The sequence below is a fragment of the Periophthalmus magnuspinnatus genome, chromosome 6, assembly GCF_009829125.3.
Source record: "Periophthalmus magnuspinnatus isolate fPerMag1 chromosome 6, fPerMag1.2.pri, whole genome shotgun sequence".
Taxonomy (NCBI): domain Eukaryota; kingdom Metazoa; phylum Chordata; class Actinopteri; order Gobiiformes; family Gobiidae; genus Periophthalmus; species Periophthalmus magnuspinnatus.
The window spans coordinates 30,850,143-30,874,879 of record NC_047131.1 but is presented as its reverse complement, the minus strand read 5'-3'; the positions used below and the strand labels follow the sequence as shown (position 1 = coordinate 30,874,879).

Genomic DNA, 24,737 nt, shown 5'->3' with positions numbered 1-24,737 from the left:
GCTTTAAACCCCTTAACTTTTTACCTTTTTAGGTTTTTTTTCTTTTTAGTGTCAGTTATAGTCAATGGTGGTAAAAGTAAGGTAGTTTTGTGAAGTAAAAGTACAAATACTGGGACAAAAAAACTCCAAAAAACCTCAAGTAAAAGTCAAAGAATCACTTGAAAAAATCAACTTAAGTAAAAGTATTAAAGCACCTGTTTAAAAATGTACTTAAAGAGTAAAAAGTAAAAGTATTTCGTGCAGATTTTGAGTCTTATAAGTTTCAAATGTACAGATTTTGATAAAGATTTGTGCTGAATTTTGTTCAGTAGAAACAATTAAATCTTTTTTTTTAAGCTTTAAAGCCCTCACACTTTTCAGCGAGTCTTAAACTAGAATGAAAAATACTTTTACTTCTCAGTCCGGTTCAAAAATGTAGTGGAAAGTAAAAACTACCCACTTTAAAATTGACTGAAGTAAAGTACAAATACCTAAAAATTCAACTTAAGTACAGTATTTTACTACTTTTACTTTGATATATTCCACCACCATAGTAAAAATAGCTTTGGTCGACTTTGTACGGAGCCCTGCAGAGGACATTTACATTTGCAAAATATAAAATTACTGCGTGGCCACGAGCTAATGTTACGTTCCCACAAAATAAATATTATGTTGAGGAAACGACTGAATTATCTTGAGGGAATGAGATTATTTTTATTTTTTAAGTAATATCTTGTGGCTTTATTATTATTATTATTTTTTTTTTTTTTTATTTTTTATTTTTTTTCTTCTATCAGGATAATATATTTTTTATTTTTTATTTGGTAAATATTATTCTCCTTTCTGTCATCTGCGAGGTTCCATACTTTTGCTGCGAACAAAAATTCCTTATTTGAGCATTATTAAATTTAGTTGAAGTGCCTGGAGTTTTCCTGAAATTACAATGTATTTTGCCCCAGATGTAAAATATAGCCACAGCTGTCCTGGGGCAAAGTGGCAGAATCAAGGCTGCTAAACTGTCCTTACGTACACACCTCATTCATACAAGGCAATGCGGGCGAAGTGTTTTGCTAAAGGACGTGACGACAGAATTTCGGCTGAGCGGGAATCAATCCTCCGACTTTTGGGCTGGAGAAACTTCTACTGTAACCACCGAGCAGGGGCGTCGACAGAGGGGGACAAAGGGGTCTGTTATCCCACAGTGTTAAAGGCCCAAAAATGAATCCTCTTCCCATTCGTTTGTATTTTACGGGGGCCCATGCGAGTTTTTTTTTTTTTTTTTTTGCTCCAGACCTTCAAATTTCAGTTGACGAGCCAAATTAATCACTACATTTTTGCTTTATTTCAGTAGAGATTGGCAATTCCAGGTCTGAAATCATCCAAACGATTGTAGAAATGAAGATGTAGCACTTCCTGTATCACCACACGATGACATCACAAGGTGGAACAGAGTGTTTTCAGTTTGAGACAAGAACACAGCCTAAATACGCAGGTTTGCTTGTGTGTTTTTGCGTGTAAAAATGGAATTATACGTATTATTACTATGTTTTCACGGTAGAAATGACAGGAATCGTAAGCACAGTTTGGATTTTTTTTAAATTCAGCGGACCCTCGTTTATCTCGGGGGTGATACAAAGGGGCCCATGTGAGGTCTTTTTTACTCCAGACCCCCAAATTTCTGTTAACGGACCTGCCATTGACCCACTATATGAACTTTTTTTAGCAGGCGGGGAAGTACTTTTCGCTTTAGCCCCCCTGAAAGTTGTAAAACGTGCGAAGAACTTGGACGGAGGAAAGTGACGAATAACTTTGGACCACTGCATATTGAAATGTTTATACGTTTCTCCCGCCTCTAATCTAAATTCTAACAGACAATACAAACCTATGAAGAAATCCTTATCCCCCAAGGCACGTTATAAAATGTCATCTGGGGATTTTCGATGCTATTGTGTCACGCTAACTGTATTGTTGTCCATATTTAAACCAGGCGTTCACGGAGCCACTGTTTTGTAAGTAATTGCGGGGTGGAAACAGCAGAGTGGAATATAAAAGTGTACGGGCTGCGTTTGTTCCTCACACCCTGAGCTCTACTTTCACACGTCCCAAACATCACACCTCTGATGGGTGCGATGGTCCGGGGGGGGGGGGGGGGGGGGGGGGGGCGCGGGCCGCAGTCTGTGGGTGTGCCGCGACATCGTCCTCCCCGCCCGCGAAAAAACACAGACCGTCAACGTGAATCGCCTTCGGGATCGATAATAAAGTGTCGTCCGTCTGTTTATCTGTCCGTTCAGCTGATTTTAAAAAAGGTTTTGTTGCTGTTTAGAGGCAGAACGACAGCGCCATCTGCTGTTAGGCCCGTTATAATCACTATATCGACTTGGAAACAATCATTTTTGGCGGTTAGTGTTTATCGTGAGCACTTTTTATTTGTTTTTTTCTGCTGTAAAAGGTTGAATTATGTGCTAAAATTACACAAACGAATGACTTCAGTGTTGCGTTCTGTTATACATTTATACAGATTAACCGTATTTTACAGTTTTGCACATTTAAAATACTTTCTTGTGATTAATTCTGCGTTATGGTTTGGTTTTAATATTATCGTTTATCGTGTGTGCAGTGATCCCTCGTTTATCGCGGGGGTTTCATTCTAAAAATCAGCCACAATCGGCAAAATCCGCTTTATTTTTTACAATTATTCTCTATGTTTTTGCTGTAAAACCCCTCACCACACACTTTACACACTTTTCTCACATTTCTCTCTCGTTTAAACGCTCTCAAAGTTCAAAACCTTCGTAGGCGCCTTTGTCGGGACTTTAAACCGGGACGAGGGGGCTGTTTTACTCTCACACACCTGCGATAATGTCCTGGAGAAGTCGGACTGCAGATGGCGCTGTCGTCCTGCCATTACCGGTACAAAGACAGCGCCAAAACCGTCACAGCAGCGTCACGTGATCGCTCTGAGGAAAAGCGCGATTGTTGTTTTGTTTTGAAGTGACGCAAAATTAAAATATCGAGTATTTCGTGGATAAATTAAACGATTAAAAATGCAGAGTGAGAATAAAATGAACAGAAATATCGAGTCTAATCTTTAAACGAGTGTATAAAGTGATATTTCTGCGCTTTTGTGGTTAGTTTTATGGTTTTGTGTGACTTTTTTGAGCTGATTTCTGACACGTTATTAAAATATCGTCTGATTATCAACGATGAGTTAATGCAAAAAAAATCAAGATGTTCAAAGACTGCAATTTTTTTTTTGAAGTACTATAATTTCCTCCATAAATAACAAAACATCTTATCTTTTTTCTGCATTAAAACAAACTTAATCCTGCAGTTTGGCTCCGTACAAATGTGTGTTTATCAGTTCATATTGCACTTTTTGTCTGGATCAGTTCAGAATGTCAACTTTAAACACAAATTTAATCACATTTAGATATTTTTTCCTGAATTGTTGAGTCCTATTTTCTGTTATAAGAGCAGTGAGAGCAGTGGGAATGTGCCTGGTATTGGGATGAGAGTAAAAAGACAAAACTATAAACTTTGATTCCATTTAATTTTAATTCAAGTGTATTTATAAAACATTTAAAACAACGTGAAAGTCCAAAGCAAAACTAGAGATGAAAGCTGGACGATGTGCTTGTGAGATTTTGTAAGATTTAACACCGTTACCTCCTCAAAAACAGACCTGGAGTTGTGTTTTGTTTCATTCACACATGTTTGCGTCACTCTGGATACTCTGTTCCACCTTGTGATGTCATGAAGTGGTAGTTTTCAAGTTAACCGCTGTCGTTTACCCTTTAGGTCAGTAGAGGTAAGTAGCAATTCCAGAGGTGAAATGATCCAAATGATTCTAGAAATGAAGGTGTGTGGAGTTTAAAAACACAGCGGAGCACTTCCTGTATCACCACACGATGACATCACAAGGTGGAACGGAGCGTTTTCCTTCAGTTTGAGAGAAGAACTCAGCCTAAATCTGCAGGGTTTGTGCGTTAAATGAGGTAACAGCGTCATACGGGCCGTTTAAAGGTTTTGACATCAAATTAAGGCAACCAGGCTAAACTACAAGTCAGATCTGTGGAGTGGTGGCCCGGTATGCATGCATATTTCCAAGGTGTTTTTCAGCAGCACGCCACACAATGACATCACAAGGTGGAACAGAGCGTTTAAATCTGCAGAATTTGTGCGTTAAACGTGTGTGAGTGAAACAAAACACAACTCCAGGTCCGTTTGTGACGAGGAAACAACATTATAATGACATAGATCAGATAAAATGTCAAATAAACGCGCCGGAACTAACAATAAATGTAGTGCTCAATGCATGATGGGAGTGCGCTGAAACAAAACGACAGCTTGTCTTATAAAAAATGGCATTATAAATATGATTATTATGTTGTCACAGTAGAAATGATTTACACAGGAAAGGGCAACAGTCTGGAAAAACAAGAATCGTAAGCACCGTTTGGATTTTTCACAATACTTTTAACACGATATCCAGTACAAGGAATTTGAGACTGACTGTTTTGAAGCTGCTTAGTTCTTTGTTTGTGTTTACAGAAAGTACAGAACGTTTGAAATGTGATCACTTTCAAAATAATTGCGGTTATTTTGGACGTTACATCACGATAATTAGCAAAAGTGTCGACCGTTTTACACGTTATGGATATGAATAATTACAGTTTGAATGTTACGAATAGGCTCCGTGTTCAAACAGAAACAAAAAGAACAAAAAGGAGGGCCATTAAAGGTTGAGTAGAGTCGTTAAGGCTGAAACTGGAGACAATAGCTGCATCTTCAGACAGATATAAGGCAGTGTCCAGCAGAAATCTGACCGGAACTGAAGAAGCAGTTTAGACGAGCAGCGAAACGTCTTCATTTCTACGACGTTTTGTTCCGTTCGCGGATTTAAACCTCGTCTTTTGCTGTGGATCAGACCTGGACGACTGAGGAACGACACAGACAATATCACAAATAGGTTATAGGTAGTTGTTATACACGATCTAGCCAAAAAAAAAGTCGCCACCAGCAAATAGGTCGTCTCCTCCTGCAGTTGGTCCGGTCGAGGTTCAGCAGAATGAGGTCAGCTGACACCTGAATATACTGAATGACCAGGTTATTCCATCAATGGATTTTTGGGCATATTCCAAGACGACAATGCCAGGATTCGTTGAGCTCAAACTGTGACAGAGCGGTTCAGGAGCATGAGACGTCGTTTTCACACATGGATTGTCCACCACAGAGTCCAGACCTTAACCCCATTGAGAATTTTTGTGCTGGAGAAGCTTTGAGCAGCGTCAGACTCGACCAGCATCCAATCCAATCCACTTTATTTATATAGCACATTTCATAAACAAATTGTTTCCAAAGTGCTGCACAGAGACAAAGTGACATAAAATAAAAAGGAACGACAATCAAAAATAAATAGGTGCTCATTTAATTTGACTAATAACTGTACATAAAATCAATAAAACACATAAAAAAGTCGTGCAGCAGAGTTTTGGACTAACTGCAGTCGGTAAAGCGAGTTCATCCATCATCAATGCAACAGGTGAAAAATGAACGCAACACTGGATGGAAATGAAGGTTGTGACGTTGGAGAAGCGGAATTGAAACAAACAATCAAAGCTAAACCAAATATTAGAGCGTGGGACCTTTTTTTTGGGAGGGTTAGGCAGTGTATTTATTGTAGTTTGTTGTCAGAGAAGAGCTCAACAGGGAGAAGTAGGTTTGTTTTGGTAAATTGTCACACTTTTATACAGCGCTTTTCCACCTTTAAGACGCTCAAAAACGCTTTACACCAGAGTACGCAGACATCTGATATCTCTACTCTCTATGTTTACGTCGATATTATTGTTTATCGGCCCGTCCCTGGTGTACAGTAGCGTCCCAGTTCGTCTTTGTTGAAATATAATATGTGACTGTAGCTGTGGAGGCTCTGATGGATGAGATGAGGAAGTATCAGGAAGTAATGTTGAAGTTGACACAATGAAAGGGTCAGTCATTATAAACTGTCGATGAACTTATGTACTTCACATAAGGAACAAAAGGCGTCACGCTGCGGCTGGAACATTTGTTTTTAATATCTCATTACTGTCGCTGGATCGTTCCATTTGGACTTCCCTTGTCGTAAACGAGGCCGAGGAGACGTTTGTCAGCCGTTTACACCTGTTACAGCTCGACGACGCCACCTAAATACTTCAAAACTTGCATTTACCTTCAGAAATATCCCTACAACACGTGTTTTTTTTCCCCCGCTAAGAGTCAGATAACGCCATTTTGATGAAATTTTAGCACAAGAGGAGTCCACTTTCTCCTCTTCAGCAACTCGCCAAGGACACCGGCCGTCTAGCCTTATGCAATTGGGCGTAATTCAAGACGAGGGAAAAAATAAAACATATAAAATGCATTTCGTGCTTGATCAGATTAGGAGAAGGTTAAATAGGCCGATCCCTGAACAAATAAACTTGAAAAGGTGATTGGACGATTGTTTCAGGGTCTGTTAGAACGGAGGAAGGAACTGGGCTCTTATCAGAAGGCGAGCAGCAGAAGAGCCGCGTCGGGAGCGGAGGGTGTTGCGTTTTTAGGGTTGATGTAATGTTTATGTACTGGTCAGAGCAGTCACTTCCTCCTCCCTCAGACGGGCGGGGCAAAGGGCCGAGGGGCAGGAGGGGCGGGGCGGGTAGGGGGGGGCACGTCGGCAGTAAGGTCGTCTGGTTCAGCTCCAGCTTCGTCTGCTTCACTCTAATTCCTCTGCATTATTAGCTCATGATTAAACAAATGTTGGACTTTTTCATGTACTGTATTTACCTAAGAATACGCCTTTCTAAAGTGCGAATGAAACGCGAGTCATTTTAGTAAAACGTACAGGCCTAGCGAACGTGATTCATTCCAGTTTTGGTCAAAAATCTTCCCTAGATTGACCATTTTTTTTGCAAGTTTATAATTTGACTTCCTGGTTGGGCAAATATTTCTAAAATGATTAATATTTCACTAAAAGGGTGGATAATTGTTTGTTTTGGTTAATATTAAGTGGGTGTTTCCCTTTCCATTGTGCGATTTGACTCATAGCACCACTTTGAATGATTAATAGTTTAATCCAGTACATTTACGGATCATGGATCAGTGATTCAAACATGGCGTCTCTGGGCCGAAGCCTGCGACCTTTAGAAGTCCTCAAAAAACAGGAAATTAAGTGTTTTCGACAGTGTGCTACCTGGAAACTGTAAGGAAAATCCCCCGAAAAAATGATAACTTTTGAAAATGTGTCTGTCTAGTTGTGGCGTTTCAAATCTGAGCTCATTTGGACCAAAAACCAAGGATGAGATACATTTTAAAACACGCAAATGAACTGGTAAAAAATGTTTGAATCCAATATGGCCGACTTCCTGTTGGTCAAAGAGCGACGCTTCAATTCTTTTTTAGATTTGTCTCACGGAGCTTTATCACTGCTCTGAAATTTGTAGGTTTATGCCAACATTTGCCCGTCTCCTCTCCCACAGGGGTCCACTTCACTTCTAGGTGGCGCTGTTGAGTCACTGAGCATTGGACACCCATTTTTTAATATAGTTTTTATCTTATATGTGAGAGTCATCGTTGATGTTCAGGTGGTCAAAAATGATCAAAACAAAGACGCAAAAAGCATGAAAACGTCTCAACTATTTCTGGGGTCAAATGTGTGAATTAGGATCAACGTAAAATGGAAAGAAAATGGAAATAACTGAGGTTAAATCAAGAAAAACAACACATGTGGGTGTTTTTGTGTTCAGAAATCACATTCCTAAACTTCAGATCATATTATTATTATTATTATTATTATTATTGAGCAGTAAAATTAATGAATGAGTGAGTAAAGTTATGAAGTTATAACTAGTTTTAACATTCAGTTCAGGGTTGAGTCTCCATGCTTTTTTATTTTATTTATTATATTCCCTTTAATATTTTCCTTCCTTTGATTTTTTCCTCTTTTCCTTAATTTTTTTTATTTTTTTATTTTTTTAATTAATTTATTTAAGTGTTAATATGTCCACTGCTAAAATAATTATTCACGTTATTTGTTTAAAAGCTACAAAAAGGCAAAACATATGAGGTTCTGCTCGATAAATGTTGGAAAGGAGGTGCAAAATTTAAGCAGATTCTCACGATAACACATTTTAAAGTTTATTTTAAAGCAGATTCAAACCACAAAACTATTCTAAATCTACAATATTCTTAACAAATCATGAGTTGCAATAAATAAACAGCAAAATTAAACACTTTAGTCGTTATTTTGCATCTGGAATGTGTCAGACAAGTTATTAATTCAACGTTTTACGGCTTAAATTGGATCATAAAGCCAAAAAAATCACCAAAAATGTTCCAGTAGCGCAAAGAAAAAGTAGATACGATAAATATTGACCTAAAAATACAGTTCCAGCTTCATATTTATAACAAAAAGTTGATATATTAGACCTTGTGCTCATTAATACGCATCAAATCATAATCAAACGTGATATTCGTGTCGACGGAGATGATTTTACCGTTAAAGTTAAATCCTTTGCAGAATTTAAATGTGGGAAACGTCATGAGTTTAATGTTTAGCCGTGTGTTTGTCCGAGCCTGTGTGAGCTGCATTGTTTCAGCTTTGGGTAATCAGTAATGTGAGATCATGAGAAGAGGGAAAACACAACTGAATCATTAATGCAACAGTGTGGACTTTAATGTTTGATTGTGATACAGTCGAGCAGTTTGGCACTTCCTTGTTCTCAGCCACTGGTGGATGAAGTTACTTAAGTAAAAGTACAGATACAGGGGTAAAACGTTGCTTTAAAAATGAATTTAAAGAGTAAAACTTCACAGTAGCAACAGTAAAAACGTGAATCAGTTCAGTTTTTCCTCATGAATTTTGTGTGTTTATTTTTGTTTTGCTCAAAGACGAAGCTCAAACTCGAAATTTTACCACGAACATGATAAAAATAACTCCTCAAATCATATGAAAAGTACTTAAACAGTGGCAGAAGAAGTACTCAGTGTTGTTATTTAAGCAAAAGTACAGATACGGAGGTAAAATGTTACTTTAAAAATGAAATTAAAGAGTAAAAAGTACAAATATTTCACACAAGTGTTAAATGTAGTGAAGTAAATGTAAAAGTATCCACTGTAAAATGTACTTAATAAGTACAACTTTTATGTATCTGTACTTTACTTGTGTAATTCCGTGTGTAATTGTCATCCAGGTCTGATCCATAGTAAAAGAAAACTTCAAATCAGTCACTGGACAAAAGTTTGAAGGAGTAACAACAGTAAAAACGTGAATCAGCTCAATTTTTCTCATGAATTTTGTGTGTTTATTTTTGTTTTGCTCAAAGACGAAGCTCAAACTCGAAAATTTACCACGAACATGATAAAAATAACTCCTCAAATTATATGAAAAGTACTTTTTACTTTTCAGTCCTGTTCAAACCAGTAGTGGAGCAGAAAGTACAGATACTCCTCTGAAATGTACTGAAGTAAAAGTAAAAGTATCCACTGTAAAATGTACTTAAATAAAGCACAGACACGTAAAGATGTACTTAAGTCGAGTACTTTATTACTTGTACTTTGTGACCTTCCCTCACTCTTCGCAGCATCATTTATTTCTTTTCTCTTTTACATGAGGCAGGTGGTAGGAGGTATATTTTTGTATATTTTTGGAGTATATCGCCTAAAAAAACAGCTGATCAAACTCATCTCTGCACTTTTGAGGTGATCAGTTATTCATGTTTTGTGTAATAATAAAATGAATAATTGAGATATTCATGTTTAAATATCTCACACTCCTAATTCCTCTGGATGTGTTCGGTCTGACCACACTCTGATTTGATTCAAGTACGATATTTATTTGTTTATTTAGTTTCACAGTGTGGACAGTTTGATCTAAAGCACAAATTTAAACAAATGATTTCAAACTCAATGCTGCCCTCTGCTGGTCTAACTGTGTAATGCATCTTTGTCCTTTTCCCAACAGATCTCCAGAGCTCAGTGTGATGGTGAGTCATTTCTCAAATCTAAATCATTTATTTATTTCATAATATTTCATACTCGTAATGTTTTGCCTTTGTGTCTTTCAGTCTGTAAAGATAATGTGACTTTTATCACAACGACTACATCCATCTCTGTACAAAACTGTAACGTGTCTATTAATGAAAACTCCACCGAAGAAACCGAACGTCTGGAGCCTGGTCGTGTTTATTCTGTTCAGGCCAAATGTTTTAACTGTTGTGCCAATGTTACAACAAGTAAGTTTAATGCGTAAAGCTCCTATATTACACAAAATGTAAACTATGCTTTAAGTCGTGTTATAATGTTGTTTTCTCCTCAAAAACAGACCTGGAGTTGTGTTTTGTTTTATTCACACATGTTTGAGTCACACTTTATTATTAGTCTGTTAAATCTCCAGAGATCAAAATGAAGGAATTCAAATCTGGACGGGATTATTTTCATTATTTTATTTTATTATTATTATTATACTTTATTATTTTTATTATTTTTATTATTATTATTATTATTTTTATTATTTTTATTATTATTATTTTACTTTATTATTATTATTATTTTACTTTATTATTATTATTATTTTACTTTATTATTATTATTATTTTACTTTATTATTATTATTATTATTATTATTATTATTGCTGCTGTAATTTTTATTTATTATATTTATTTTGTATTTATTTTGTCTTTAATGTGTATTTGTTACCATTATTACTATTATTATTATTAGTAGTATTAGTATTGTCATTATCAGCATTATTATTATTATTATTATTATTATTATTATTATTATTATTATTATTATTATTATGAAGTAATTCTTGTCTTTATGCCCATGGGGGGGATGAAAAAGGAGGAAAAACGTAATCAAATTGTAACCTGTATAGCTGCAGTTGAGATTAATACTTTAATATAAAAAACAAAAACAAAAACGCTCTGTTCCACCTTGTGATGTCATGAAGTGGTAGTTTTCAAATTAATAGCTGCTTTCTTACCTTTAGTTCAGTAGAAGATGGACAATTCCAGGTCTGAAATGATCCAAATGATTCTAGAAATGAAGGTGTGTGGAGTTTAAAAACACAGCGGAGCACTTCCTGTATTACCACACGATGACATCACAAGGTGGAGCAGAGTGTTTTCCTTCAGTCTGAGAGACTCAGTCTAAATCTGTACGGTTTGTGTGTTAAATGAGAAAACAACATTAGAACATAACAGAAAACCGCGTCATATGGGCCCTTTAAAGGTGCACTGTGTAACTTTGACATCAAACTAAGGCAACCAGGCTAAACTACAGGTCAGATCTGTGGAGTGGTGGCCCGGTATGAATGCATATTTCCAAGGTGTTTTTCAGCAGTAAAAATAACTATAATCAAATAAATGCCAGAGGTTTACTGTCATACTGTGGAACATTCCAGACAAAGTATTAACATCTCCATCCTCTACTGTAAATGTTACACAGTGCACCTTTAATGTTAAAAGTACTGCATGTTGTTCACTTGTTTTATTTTATTTTATAGTGTATTATCTTATTTAAACTGAAACATTGTGGTGATTGTTTTTGTGTCGACAGAGCCTGAACAAGTTGTCAATGTGATAATTATCAGCACAACATCGTCTCTGAGTCTAATGTGGGAAAAACCTAATGGAACCGTCTCTGGTTATGACGTGTCCTGGACTGATGGAGAACAAAATGACCATAATGTGACTAATCTGACCACATTCGAAATCCCTAATCTCACCTCTGGGGTGAAGTATAATGTCACGGTCACTGCAGTGGCAGGAGATGAGCGAACTACAGGACAAGGAGTCACTTTAAATCAATATACAAGTAAGTCTGAATGACGTAAGTACTGCTTTGTGTCTGGTCTTTGTTTTGATTTAGATTAAAATCATTAGTGTTTTTCCCCTGATAATGAAGCGTGATTATACGTCACCTCTGCCTGTCATATCCATGTTTAAAACTGGGATCATTGTGAGTCTTTGGTACTGTTCTGCTTTTGCCATGAGAACTTTAAAGGATGAACGATCTGTCACTACTGTCACATTATCAGTGACTGAAGTGGACGAAACCAGAGGGACACAGATCTCGACGTACATGACTGTCCGGATTAAACCAATGCAGATGATAGTTTATGCTAATCAACCTAACTATAGTGTATTTTACATCATGTCTCTGCTCTAATCAACAGAACCTGAAATGATCCATAATCTCACTGTTACTGGTGTCTCAACATCGTCCATGAATTTGAGCTGGACTAAACCAGCGGGGCACAGCTCCTTCTATACAGTACACTGGACTGATGGACATGAGCCCATGACAGAAACTGTGACTGAGACATTCACAGGCATTACTAACCTGACTGCTGGTGTGGAGTACAATATCACTGTCACTGCAGTGGCAGGAGATCATGAAACTAAAGGAGGTGGTCAGAGTATAGCACAGTACACAAGTAAGTACATTACGGTAAAAACCTGCAGATGTTATTGTTTTTTAATGTGGCTGTTAAACAGTCCATTTTTATCCTGAAATTTCTATCCCGATTTAAAGGTTTTAGAGCAGGGGTCGGGAACCTATGGCTCGTGAGCCAGACATGGCTCTTTTGATGACTGCATCTGGCTCTCAGATAAATATTAGCTGAAATTTGTTAACACAATAAGTAATGAATAAATACAGAAGTAATCAAATCGAGTAATTCTCAAAAATAAACAATACTACGGTAAGAAAACCATTTGGCTCCGTCTTTATGCGCTGCCTCAACTAACACGTTTTCACAGCGCGTGCTGTTTTCCCTCGTGTGCGCTATTGCTCTTAAAGTGACGGTAACATATTCACGCAAAACTTCAATAATGACAATCCTAAGATATTTTCCAAAATCAACATTAATGCAATAAAACAAGTGTAGCTTATAAATATAAATCAAATATTAAATTAAAACATAATTTATCAACATTAAAATATTAACACTCTGAATTTGCATGCATTACCAAACGTAAACCAAAACTTGGCTCCCACAGATGTTATTTAATAAAAATATTAACAATACATTCAGAGACTTCTTATACTCTAAAATGGTTGGTCTTGTTTGAAAATCCACACATTTTGATGTATTCAGAGTTTAAAAATATTGTATGGCTCTCACAGAAATACATTTTAAAATATGTGACTTTTTTTGGCTCTCTCGGCTAAAAAGGTTCCCGACCCCTGTTTTAGAGACTGAAGGTGACTGTTAGCACTTTCTCTGTGGACCAAAGACTATGACTTGAGTCTTATCTGAGTTTATCTGGAGAAAGTTGTTTTTCCTCCACACACTGATCTGTTGATGCAGTGAGTGAATCCACTGGTCCATATTCACCTGCTACAAAGGCAGCACTCAGATCCAACAGGATCAAGACTGAGACTTTGCATCATTGTTCAGGCGGATGTCATTTGTCACTTGATAAGAGCAGTCTCAGTGCTGTGGTGGGTCTAAAACCTGACTGCAAAACATTAATGGAGTTGTTCTTTTGGAGAAAGTTAATAATCTGTTGGTAAACAACTTTTTCTGGGCTGTGCCTTAAAAACGGCAGATTTGTGATGGGTCGGTAATTGTTCAGTATTATGGCATTAAGACTGCTCTTCTTTAGGAGAGGCTTGATAATCCCAGTTTTATTTAGATAAACTCTGGTGATGATCTCTGGGACAGTTTTGTGAGTTACAGGTGAAAGTGACTCCGTTCTAACTGTCTAGGATGCTGCAGGGTTGTTATTTGTGTTGTGGATTTTTTTTATGTCCTGAAAGAGCAAAGTGCTGATAGATTTCTATTTTGGCCTGTGAGACTGGACTCGTTGCATATGATGTATATCTTGAGTTAGGGCTGGACGATATGGGAAAAAGAATGACGATAGTTTATGCTAATCAACCTAACTATAGTGTATTTTACATCATGTCTCTGCTCTAACCAACAGAACCTGAAATGATCCATAATCTCACTGTTACTGGTGTCTCAACATCGTCCATGAATTTGAGCTGGACTAAACCAGCGGGGCACAGCTCCTTCTATACAGTACACTGGACTGATGGACATGAGCCCATGACAGAAACTGTGACTGAGACATTCACAGGCATTACTAACCTGACTGCTGGTGTGGAGTACAATATCACTGTCACTGCAGTGGCAGGAGATCATGAAACTAAAGGAGGTGGTGAGAGTATAGCACAGTACACAAGTAAGTACATTATGGAAGAGGAAAAGTGACACTTTTTACAAGGGCCTGGTAAAGTCTGAAGGTGAATGTTTTACTCCATGCTTAAATATTTGTCTCATTAATAAATCTGTTGAGTATTTGTATTGATGGGTTCATAATCAGACGAGAAACAGCTTTTTTAACATGAGATAGAGTTAACTAAGTTTGACCAAACTGATATTAAGCTGGTTTGTGACAGAGCTGATTTACAGAGTCTAAAGATGTGACAGTGTCAGAGACTTTCACTGTTATTAAATGTGCACTATACAACTTTCCTGATGGCAGCTCCATCACCTGTTTGTATCCATGGAGATATTATTTATCTCCTTGGACTGTTCCACTCTGTGGCATTAAAGGCAAGGAGAGGGAAGTTTATTTGTAGTCTAACCGACTGGAGACAAATGCAGGATAAGTCTCTCCAAGTCTGATTTAGACTGTATACTTTTGTTTTTTTTCAATGTGTTTTAGATGGTAAAAAGCTGCAGATGTTATTGTTTTGATGTGGCTGTTAAACAGTCCATTTTATCCCTAGATTTCTGTCCTGATTTGAAGGTTTTAGAGAGAGAGAGACTGGAGGTGACTGTTTGCACTTTCTCTTTGTTTCTGCGGCCAAAGACTGTGACTTGAGTCTTGTCTGTGTTTATCTGGAGAAAGTTGTTTTTCCTCCACACACTGATCTGTTGATGCAGTGAATCCACTGGTCCATATTCACCTGCTGCAGTGAGACATAGATCTGAGTGTCATCTGCAGAGCTGTGGTAGGACACATTATTGCTGCGTATTAACTGGCCTAACAGCAGCATGTAGAGACTGAACAACAGGGGTCCCAGGATTGACCCCTGGCGCACCCCACAAGTCAGGTCCATGTGATCTGAGACATAGTTTCCAATTTCAACAAGGTTCTCCCTGTCTTCTAGATAGGACTTGAACCAGTTTAGTGCAGTACCACAGATGCCCTCCCAGTCCTCTAGTCTCTGTAAGAGGGTCCCATGATCCACAGTGTCAAAGGAAACACTCAGATCCAACAGGATCAAGACTGAGACTTTGTATCAGTGTTCAGGCGGATGTCATTTGTCACTTGATAAGAGCAGTCTCAGTGCTGTGGTGGGTCTAAAACCTGACTGCAAAACATCAATGGAGTTGTTCTTTTGGAGAAAGTTAATAATCTGTTGGTAAACAACTTTTTCTGGGCTGTGCCTTAAAAACGGCAGATTTGTGATGGGTCGGTAATTTCTCAGTATTGTGGCATAAAGACTGCTCTTCTTTAGGAGAGGCTTGATAATCCCAGTTTTATTTAGATAAACTCTGGTGATGATCTCTGGGACAGTTTTGTGAGTTACAGGTGAAAGTGACTCAGTTCTAACTGTCTAGGAGGCTGCAGGGTTGTTATTTGTGTTGTGGATTTTTTTAATGTCCTGAAAGAGCAAAGTGCTGATAGATTTCTATTTTGGCCTGTGAGACTGGACTCGTTGCATTTAATGTATATCTTGAGTTAGAGCTGGACAATATAGGAAAAAGAATGACGATATTTTATGCTAATCAACCTAACTATAGTGTATTTTACATCATGTCTCTGCTCTAATCAACAGAACCTGAAATGATCCATAATCTCACTGTTACTGGTGTCTCAACATCGTCCATGAATTTGAGCTGGACTAAACCAGCGGGGCACAGCTCCTTCTATACAGTACACTGGACTGATGGACATGAGCCCATGACAGAAACTGTGACTGAGACATTCACAGGCATTACTAACCTGACTGCTGGTGTGGAGTACAATATCACTGTCACTGCAGTGGCAGGAGATCATGAAACTAAAGGAGGTGGTCAGAGTATAGCACAGTACACAAGTAAGTACATTACGGTAAAAAGCTGCCGATGTTATTGTTTGGATGTGGCTGTTAAACAGTCCATTTTTATCCTGAAATTTCTATCCTGATTTGAAGGTTTTAGAAAGAGGGACTGGAGTTGACTGTTTGCACTTTCTCTTTGTTTCTGTGGCCAAAGACTGTGACTTGAGTCTTGTCTGAGTTTATCTGGAGAAAGTTGTTTTTCCTCCACACACTGATCTGTTGATGCAGTGAATCCACTGGTCCATATTCACCTGCTGCAGTGAGACATAGATCTGAGTGTCATCTGCAGAGCTGTGGTAGGACACATTATTGCTGCGTATTAACTGTCCCAACAGCAGCATGTAGAGACTGAACAACAGGGGTCCCAGAATTGACCCCTGGGGCACCCCACAGGTCAGGGCCATGTGATCTGAGACATAGTTTTCCAATTTCAACAAAGTTCTCCCTGTCTTCTAAATAGGACTTGAACCAGTTTAGTGCAGTACCACAGATGCCCTCCCAGTCTCCTAGTCTCTGTAAGAGGATCCCATGATCCACAGTGTCAAAGGCAGCACTCAGATCCAACAGAATCAAGACTGAGACTTTGCATCATTGTTCAGGTGGATGTCATTTGTCACTTGATAAGAGCAGTCTCAGTGCTGTGGTGGGTCTAAAACCTGACTGGAAAACATCAATGGAGTTGATCATTTGGAGAAAGTTAATAATCTGTTGGTAAACAACTTTTTCTGGGCTGTGCCTAAAAATGGCAGATTTGTGATGGGTCGGTAATTTCTCAGTATTGTGGCATAAAGACTGCTCTTCTTTAGGAGAGGCTTGATAACCGCACTTTTCAAAGCTCTTGGGAATGTTCCAGAATGACGTGACATATTAACTATACAAGTGAATAGTGATAGCAAACTGTTGAGTACAGACTGTAGAAATCTAGTGGGTAACACATGGAGGCAGCATTTAGATAAACTCTGGTGATGATTTGTGGGACAGTTTTGTGAGTTACAGGTGAAAGTGACTCAGTTCTAACTGTCTAGGAGGCTGCAGGGTTGTTATTTGTGTTGTGGATTTTTTTTAATGTCCTGAAAGAGCAAAGTGCTGATAGATTTCTATTTTGGCCTGTGAGACTGGACTCGTTGCATTTAATGTATATCTTGACTTAGGGCTGGACGATATGGGAAAAAGAATGACAATAGTTTATGCTAATCAACCTAACTATAGTGCATTTTATACAATGTCTCTGCTCTAACCAACAGAACCTGAAATGATCCATAATCTCACTGTTACTGGTGTCTCAACATCGTCCATGAATTTGAGCTGGACTAAGCCAGCGGGGCACAGCTCCTTCTATACAGTACACTGGACTGATGGACATGAGCCCATGACAGAAACTGTGACTGAGACATTCACAGGCATTACTAACCTGACTGCTGGTGTGGAGTACAATATCACTGTCACTGCAGTGGCAGGAGATCATGAAACTAAAGGAGCTGGTGAGCGTATAGCACAGTACACAAGTAAGTACAATATGGAAGAGGAAAAGTGACACTTTTTACAAGGGCCTGGTAAAGTCTGAAGGTGAATGTTTTACTCCATGCTTAAATATTTGTCTCATTAATAAATCTGTTGAGTATTTGTATTGATGGGTTCATAATCAGACGAGAAACAGCTTTTTTAACATGAGAACCGCACTTTTCAAAGCTCTTGGGAATGTTCCAGATTGAAGTGACATATTAACTATACAAGTGAATGGTGATAGCAAACTGTTGAGTACAGACTGTAGAAATCTAGTGGGTAACACATGGAGGCAGCATTTAGATAAACTCTGGTGATGATCTCTGGGACAGTTTTGTGAGTTACAGGTGAAAGTGACTCAGTTCTAACTGTCTAGGAGGCTGCAGGGTTGTTATTTGTGTTGTGGATTTTTTTAATGTCCTGAAAGAGCAAAGTGCTGATAGATTTCTATTTTGGCCTGTGAGACTGGACTCGTTGCATTTGATGTATATCTTGAGTTAGGGCTGGACGACATGGGAAAAAGAATGACGATAGTTTATGCTAATCAACCTAACTATAGTATATTTTACATCATGTCTCTGCTCTAATCAACAGAACCTGAAATGATCCATAATCTCACTGTTACTGGTGTCTCAACATCATCCATGAATTTGAGCTGGACTAAACCAGCGGGGCACAGCTCCTTCTATACAGTACACTGGACTGATGGACATGAGCCCATGACAGAAACTGTGACTGAGACATTCACAGGCATTACTAACCTGACTGCTGGTGTGGAGTACAATATCACTGTCACTGCAGTGGCAGGAGATCATGAAACTAAAGGAGGTGGTGAGAGTATAGCACAGTACACAAGTAAGTACATTACGGTAAAAAGCTGCAGATGTTATTGTTTGGATGTGGCTGTTAAACAGTCCATTTTATCATGAAATTTCTATCGTGATTTGAAGGTTGTAGAGAGAGAGAGACTGGAGGTGACTGTTTGCACTTTCTCTTTGTTTCTGTGGCCAAAGACTGTGACTTGAGTCTTGTCTGAGTTTATCTGGAGAAAGTTGTTTTTCCTCCACACACTGATCTGTTGATGCAGTGAATCCACTGGTCCATATTCACCTGCTGCAGTGAGACATAGGTCTGAGTGTCATCTGCAGAGCTGTGGTAGGACACATTATTGCTGCGTATTAACTGTCCTAACAGCAGCATGTAGAGACTGAACAACAGGGGTCCCAGGATTGACCCCTGGGGCACCCCACAGGTCAGGTCCATGTGATCAGAGACATACAGTAGTTTCCAATTTCAACAAAGTTCTCCCTGTCTTCTAGATAGGACTTGAACCAGTTTAGTGCAGTACCACAGATGCCCTCCCAGTCCCCTAGTCTCTGTAAGAGGATCCCATGATCCACAGTGTCAAAGGCAGAACTCAGATCCAACAGGATCAAGACTGAGACTTTGCATCAGTGTTCAGGCGGATGTCATTTGTCACTTGATAAGAGCAGTCTCAGTGCTGTGGTGGGTCTAAAACCTGACTGGAAAACATCAATGGAGTTGTTCTTTTGGAGAAAGTTAATAATCTGTTGTTTAACAACTTTTTCTGGGCTGTTCCTAAAAACGGCAGATTTGTGATGGGTCGGTAATTGTTCAGTATTATGGCATTAAGACTGCTCTTCTTTAGGAGAGGCTTGATAATCCCAGTTTTATTTAGATAAACTCTGGTGATGATCTCTGGGACAGTTTTGTGAGTTACAGGTGAAAGTGACTCCGTTCTAACTGTCTAGGATGCTGCAGGGTTGTTATTTGTGTTGTGGATTTTTTTTATGTCCTGAAAGAGCAAAGTGCTGATAGATTTCTATTTTGGCCTGTGAGACTGGACTCGTTGCATTTAATGTATATCTTGAGTTAGAGCTGGACAATATAGGAAAAAGAATGACGATATTTTATGCTAATCAACCTAACTATAGTGTATTTTACATCATGTCTCTGCTCTAATCAACAGAACCTGAAATGATCCATAATCTCACTGTTGCTGGTGTCTCAACATCGTCCATGAATTTGAGCTGGACTAAACCAGCGGGGCACAGCTCCTTCTATACAGTACACTGGACTGATGGACATGAGCCCATGACAGAAACTGTGACTGAGACATTCACAGGCATTACTAACCTGACTGCTGGTGTGGAGTACAATATCACTGTCACTGCAGTGGCAGGAGATCATGAAACTAAAGGAGGTGGTGAGAGTATAGCACAGTACACAAGTAAGTACAATATGCAGTAGGACTGGTTGATATGATTTTCGATTTGATTTACTTCCATTTTATTGAAAACATAGACCAGTGGACTTTGGGTGTAAAGAGCAGGGTTTCAGGATCACTACAGTTTTTATCTTGTGTTGATAGAAACAATAACCCGACAGAAAACCACCTTTAAAGTTTGTAATAAAACATATGCACGTGGTGCCACTCTCAGCAGAAACACGTGCTATAAATTAGGTCTTACGTTTTACTCATAAACAGTGACCAAATGGTTGTTTAGTTTCCGTAAATTGGATTATAATGATAAGAAGCAGAAGAGAAACACAGAGGGAACTGAACACTGCACACTGGAAATTTACTCAGATTTTAGATTTAAGTCAAAACTTGGGAAACACAAGGACACATGAGGAGACATAAAGAAGAGACATGGCCCTGACTCAGAGCTTTCTCCTCTTCATCACCACGGCTCTCACTCCTCAGGACTCACTGTACCTGTCCATTAAAAGTGAAATATGTTCAGTTTGATTCTGTCAGAGTCTGGGTGAATGTATCTTCAGTTCTTTAACATTTCTTCTTTTGGGGTCCACCTGAAGGACCTGTGCAGCATTTTTACATCAGTGCTATTCACAAGGATGAAATTTCAACTTTATATTCTGAAGCTGCCATTCCCCAGCTTCCTCTTGGCACACGTTACACAATTTCACCATTTCAATATGATTTAGGGAGAGGGTTACAGGTTTGGCACAGTCACACAAAAGTCAGTGTTACTATGTTTGAACACAAACAACTAAAACATAAAACCAAAATATTCTTCTCATTAACAGAACCTACGAGGCCTGATGATGTCACTCTCATGGAGAGAGGGACCAATAGTCTGAAAATTAACTGGACGTTACCTGGAGGTCGTGTGGATCACTATGAAGTACAGGCGGGACAGAATAAAAACAAAACAAATTCTTTGTGGTTTCAATTCCTTAATCTGTCACCGGGACGACTCTACACCATCAGTGTAACTGCTGTCGCTGGAAACTTCACTAACCCTTCAGAACCCTCAGAATTTGCCACTTGTAAGACTATTTCATTTTTATTTATTTTATTTCCAAATTCTAAACTGTAAGTTAAGTTCATTTCATGTTTTAGATCCACTGCCTCCTGAGTCTGTCACCGTCACGGGCAGAACAAACTCCTCTCTGGATCTGAGTTGGGGGGTTCAGACTCAAATGCAGGACGCTCCTGACATCACGTACAACATCACCTATGACGATAGTCATGTGACATCTGCAAACAGCACCACCAGTCTGACACCTCTTATGTCTGGAACTTACTATAATATAACAGTGAAAACTGTAGGACCTCAGGGCCTCCTCAGCACTGAGGTCAACATCAGGGCTTGTACTAGTAAGTATTTAATGGAAAAACTCTGTATGGTCTGCTGTACTTTCATATTATTAATGATAAAGTTCACTATGTAACTTTTCTGTACTACTTGTACTTCATTACCTTCCACCTCTGCCTTTAAACAGCTGCTAACCTGAAATTGTCTTTTTCCCACTAGATCCAAATCCAGTTTTGAATCTCAGAGCGTTCTCAGAATCCAGCACATCAATAAAAGTTGAGTGGTCGTCTCCACTGGAAAACAACCAAAGTTACTCCTACAAGATTGTGACCTACAACTCTGCAGGAAATGTTACCAACAACCAAACTGTTAAAGACAATTCTGCAAATGTACCTGGACTGGACCCAGGAACCAATTACACGATATCTGTGACCACACTGCTCTCATCTGAATGCAAGTCCACAAAAGTAGAAGTCTCCAGCTACACAGGTAAGATGCCACATAGAACAGTTTTACTGTTTCACTGTTTCGGAAAGAAATATTCAAACTGTATCCACTAATGTTGAATCTCAATATTTTGTGAGCTGTTGCTTCCACAAATTTGCCATTTTAACCTTATGGCTTAAAGTCCTTTCAACTGACAACAATCATGTTTGTGGGTTTGAATAATGGCGGTACTTTCTGGTGCAGTAGATGATGCCACTAAAACACCATAGACACAGTTTAGTAGCACAAAATTGATTTGGTGTTTAGTTCTATGTTAAAGGGGCCATATTATGCTAAATTTGATCTGTTATAATGTTGTTTCCTCCCCTCCCTGAACCACCACCTTAACGTGGTGGAGGGGTTTGACCACCCGAATGATCCTGGGAGACATGTTGTCAGGGTCACCCATGGCAAACAGGTCTAGGGGGACGGGTCAGATTAAGGGCGGTTCAGAAGCCCCTTATGATAAGTGAAAGAGCAAGTCTAGATATGTCATGGACCAGCGTCACTGAGGCCCCACCGTGGAGTCAGGCCTGGAGTAGGTGCTCGAGAACGAGCGCCTGGTGGCCGGGCAGGCTCAGCCCGAAGGAGCGACGTGGGGCCGTGCTCACGTGCACCCACCACTCACGTGAGGATCCGTAAGATCCGGTGACCGGATCTCCCGACATATAGACTGGCTCTGGGGATATGGAATGTCACCACACTGAGGGGGAAGGAGCCTGAGCTTGTGTGGGAGGTTGAGCGTTACGGACTAGATATAGTCGGCCTCACCTCCACGCACAGCTTGGGCTCTGGAACCCAACTTCTTGAGAGGGGTTGGACTCTCCATTTCTCTGATGTTCACTGCGGGGAGTGGCGGCGAGCTGGTGTGGGCTTGCTCTCTGCCCCACAGCTCAGCCGCCACGTGTTGGAGTTCACCTCAATGAATAAGAGGGTCGCGTCCCTCCGCCTTCGGGTCGGGGACAGTTTTCTCACTGTTGTGTCGGCCTACGGGCCAAACAGTCAACCGATCACCACCTGGTGGTGAGTTGGATCCGCTGACGGAGGAGGAAGACAGACTTGCCAGACCCAAGTGTATTGTGAGGATCTGCTGGGAACGTCTGGCGGAGCCCTCTGTCAGAGGGGTCTTCAACTCACACCTCTGGGAGAGCTTCTCCCTGATCCTGGGGGAGGCTGGGGTCATGGACTCTGAGTGGGCCATGTTCTCCACCTCTTGTCGATGCGGCCGCTCGTAGCTGTGGTCGTAAAGTCTGCGGTGCTTGTCATGGCAGCAACCCCCGAACCCGGTGGTGGACGCCGGAAGTAAGGGATACCGTCAGGCTGAAGAAGGAGTCCTATCGAGCCTTGTTGGCTCATGGGACTCCTGAGGCAGGTGACGAGTACCGACGGGCCAAGCGTGCCGCGCCTCGTGCTGTCACGGTGGCAAAATCCCTGCTGTTTGCAGATGATGTTGTCCTGATGGCTTCATTTAGCCAGGACCTGCAGCACTGGGGCAGTTTGCAGCTGAGTGAAGCGGCTGGGATGAGAATCAGCTCCTCCAAATCTGAGGCCATGGTTCTTGATCAGAAAAAGGTGGCTTGCCCTGGGAGGAGCTCGGAGTAGAGCCGCTGCTCCTCCACATCAAGGGGAGCTGAGGTGGTTTGGGCATCTGTTCAAGTTGCCTCCTGGATGCCTCCATAGGAAGGTGTTCCGGGCATGTCCCACCGGGAGGAGACCCCGAGGAAGACCCAGAACTTGACTGGCCTGGGAACGCCTTGGGGTCCCACCGGAGGAGCTGAAGGACGTGTCTGGGGTGAGGGAAGTCTGGGAGTCCCTGTTTAGACTGCTGCCCCCACAACCTGGCACCGGAGAAGTGGAAGAAGTTGGATGGATGTTGTTTCCTCATCACAAACAGACCTGGAGTTGTGTTTTATTTCATTCACAAATGTTTAACTCACAAACACACACCTGTATATTTAGGCTGAGTTCTTCTCTCAAACTGAAAACACTCTGTTTCACCTTGTGATGTCATCATGCGGTGATACAGGAAGTGCACCACTGTGTTTTTAAACTCTGCACACCTTCACTAGAATCATTAGGATAATTTCAGATAGCTGTTAACTTTAAAACTTCCACTTCATGACAACACAAAGTGGAACAGAGCATTTTGAGCCTCGGAGATGTAGACAGACAAATAAAGTGTTACTCAAACATGTGAATGAAACAAAACACAACTCCAGGTCTGTTTTTGATGAGGAAACATCATTACAACACGGCCAAAGCCTCACATGAGTCTTTTTTGTATAATACTGTATTATAGGACCTTTAATCAGAAACCAGGTCAGCAAATTTGACAGTTAAAAAGCAAATCCCCCATATAACCAGTTTACTCTTAGAATTACTATAATTATAAAATATCTGAAATATAAAACCAAAATATTCTTCTCATTAACAGAACCTACGAGGCCTGATGATGTCACTCTCATGGAGAGAGGGACCAATAGTCTGAAAATTAACTGGACGTTACCTGGAGGTCGTGTGGATCACTATGAAGTACAGGCGGGACAGAATAAAAACAAAACAAATTTTCAGTGGTTTCAATTCCTTAATCTGTCACCGGGACGACTCTACACCATCAATGTAACTGCTGTCGCTGGAAACTTCACTAACTCTTCAGAACCCTCAGAATTTGCCACTTGTAAGACTATTTCATTTTTATTTATTTTATTTACAAATTGTAAACTGTAAGTTAAGTTCATTTCATGTTTTAGATCCACTGCCTCCTGAGTCTGTCACCGTCACGGGCAGAACAAACTCCTCTCTGGATCTGAGTTGGGGGGTTCAGACTCAAATGCAGGACGCTCCTGACATCACGTACAACATCACCTATGACGATAGTCATGTGACATCTGCAAACAGCACCACCAGTCTGACACCTCTTATGTCTGGAACTTACTATAATATAACAGTGAAAACTGTAGGACCTCAGGGCCTCCTCAGCACTGAGGTCAACATCAGGGCTTGTACTAGTAAGTATTTAATGGAAAAACTCTGTATGGTCTGCTGTACTTTCATATTATTAATGATAAAGTTCACTATGTAACTTTTCTGTACTACTTGTACTT

General features: G+C 39.8%; 1 protein-coding gene across 1 annotated transcript in view; it reads left to right on the top strand.

Annotated features, from left to right (window-relative positions):
- Positions 1 to 24,737, top strand: part of ptprjb.1 (protein tyrosine phosphatase receptor type Jb, tandem duplicate 1) — a 52,165-nt gene that overhangs the window by 6,408 nt on the left and 21,020 nt on the right. The window contains exons 2-9 of the mRNA XM_055222544.1: positions 9,956 to 9,977; positions 10,059 to 10,226; positions 11,555 to 11,812; positions 20,636 to 20,878; positions 20,952 to 21,209; positions 21,367 to 21,636; positions 24,068 to 24,310; positions 24,384 to 24,641. Of these exons, the coding sequence (XP_055078519.1) occupies positions 9,956 to 9,977; positions 10,059 to 10,226; positions 11,555 to 11,812; positions 20,636 to 20,878; positions 20,952 to 21,209; positions 21,367 to 21,636; positions 24,068 to 24,310; positions 24,384 to 24,641 (1,720 nt within the window). The remainder of the gene's footprint in view (positions 1 to 9,955; positions 9,978 to 10,058; positions 10,227 to 11,554; positions 11,813 to 20,635; positions 20,879 to 20,951; positions 21,210 to 21,366; positions 21,637 to 24,067; positions 24,311 to 24,383; positions 24,642 to 24,737) is intronic.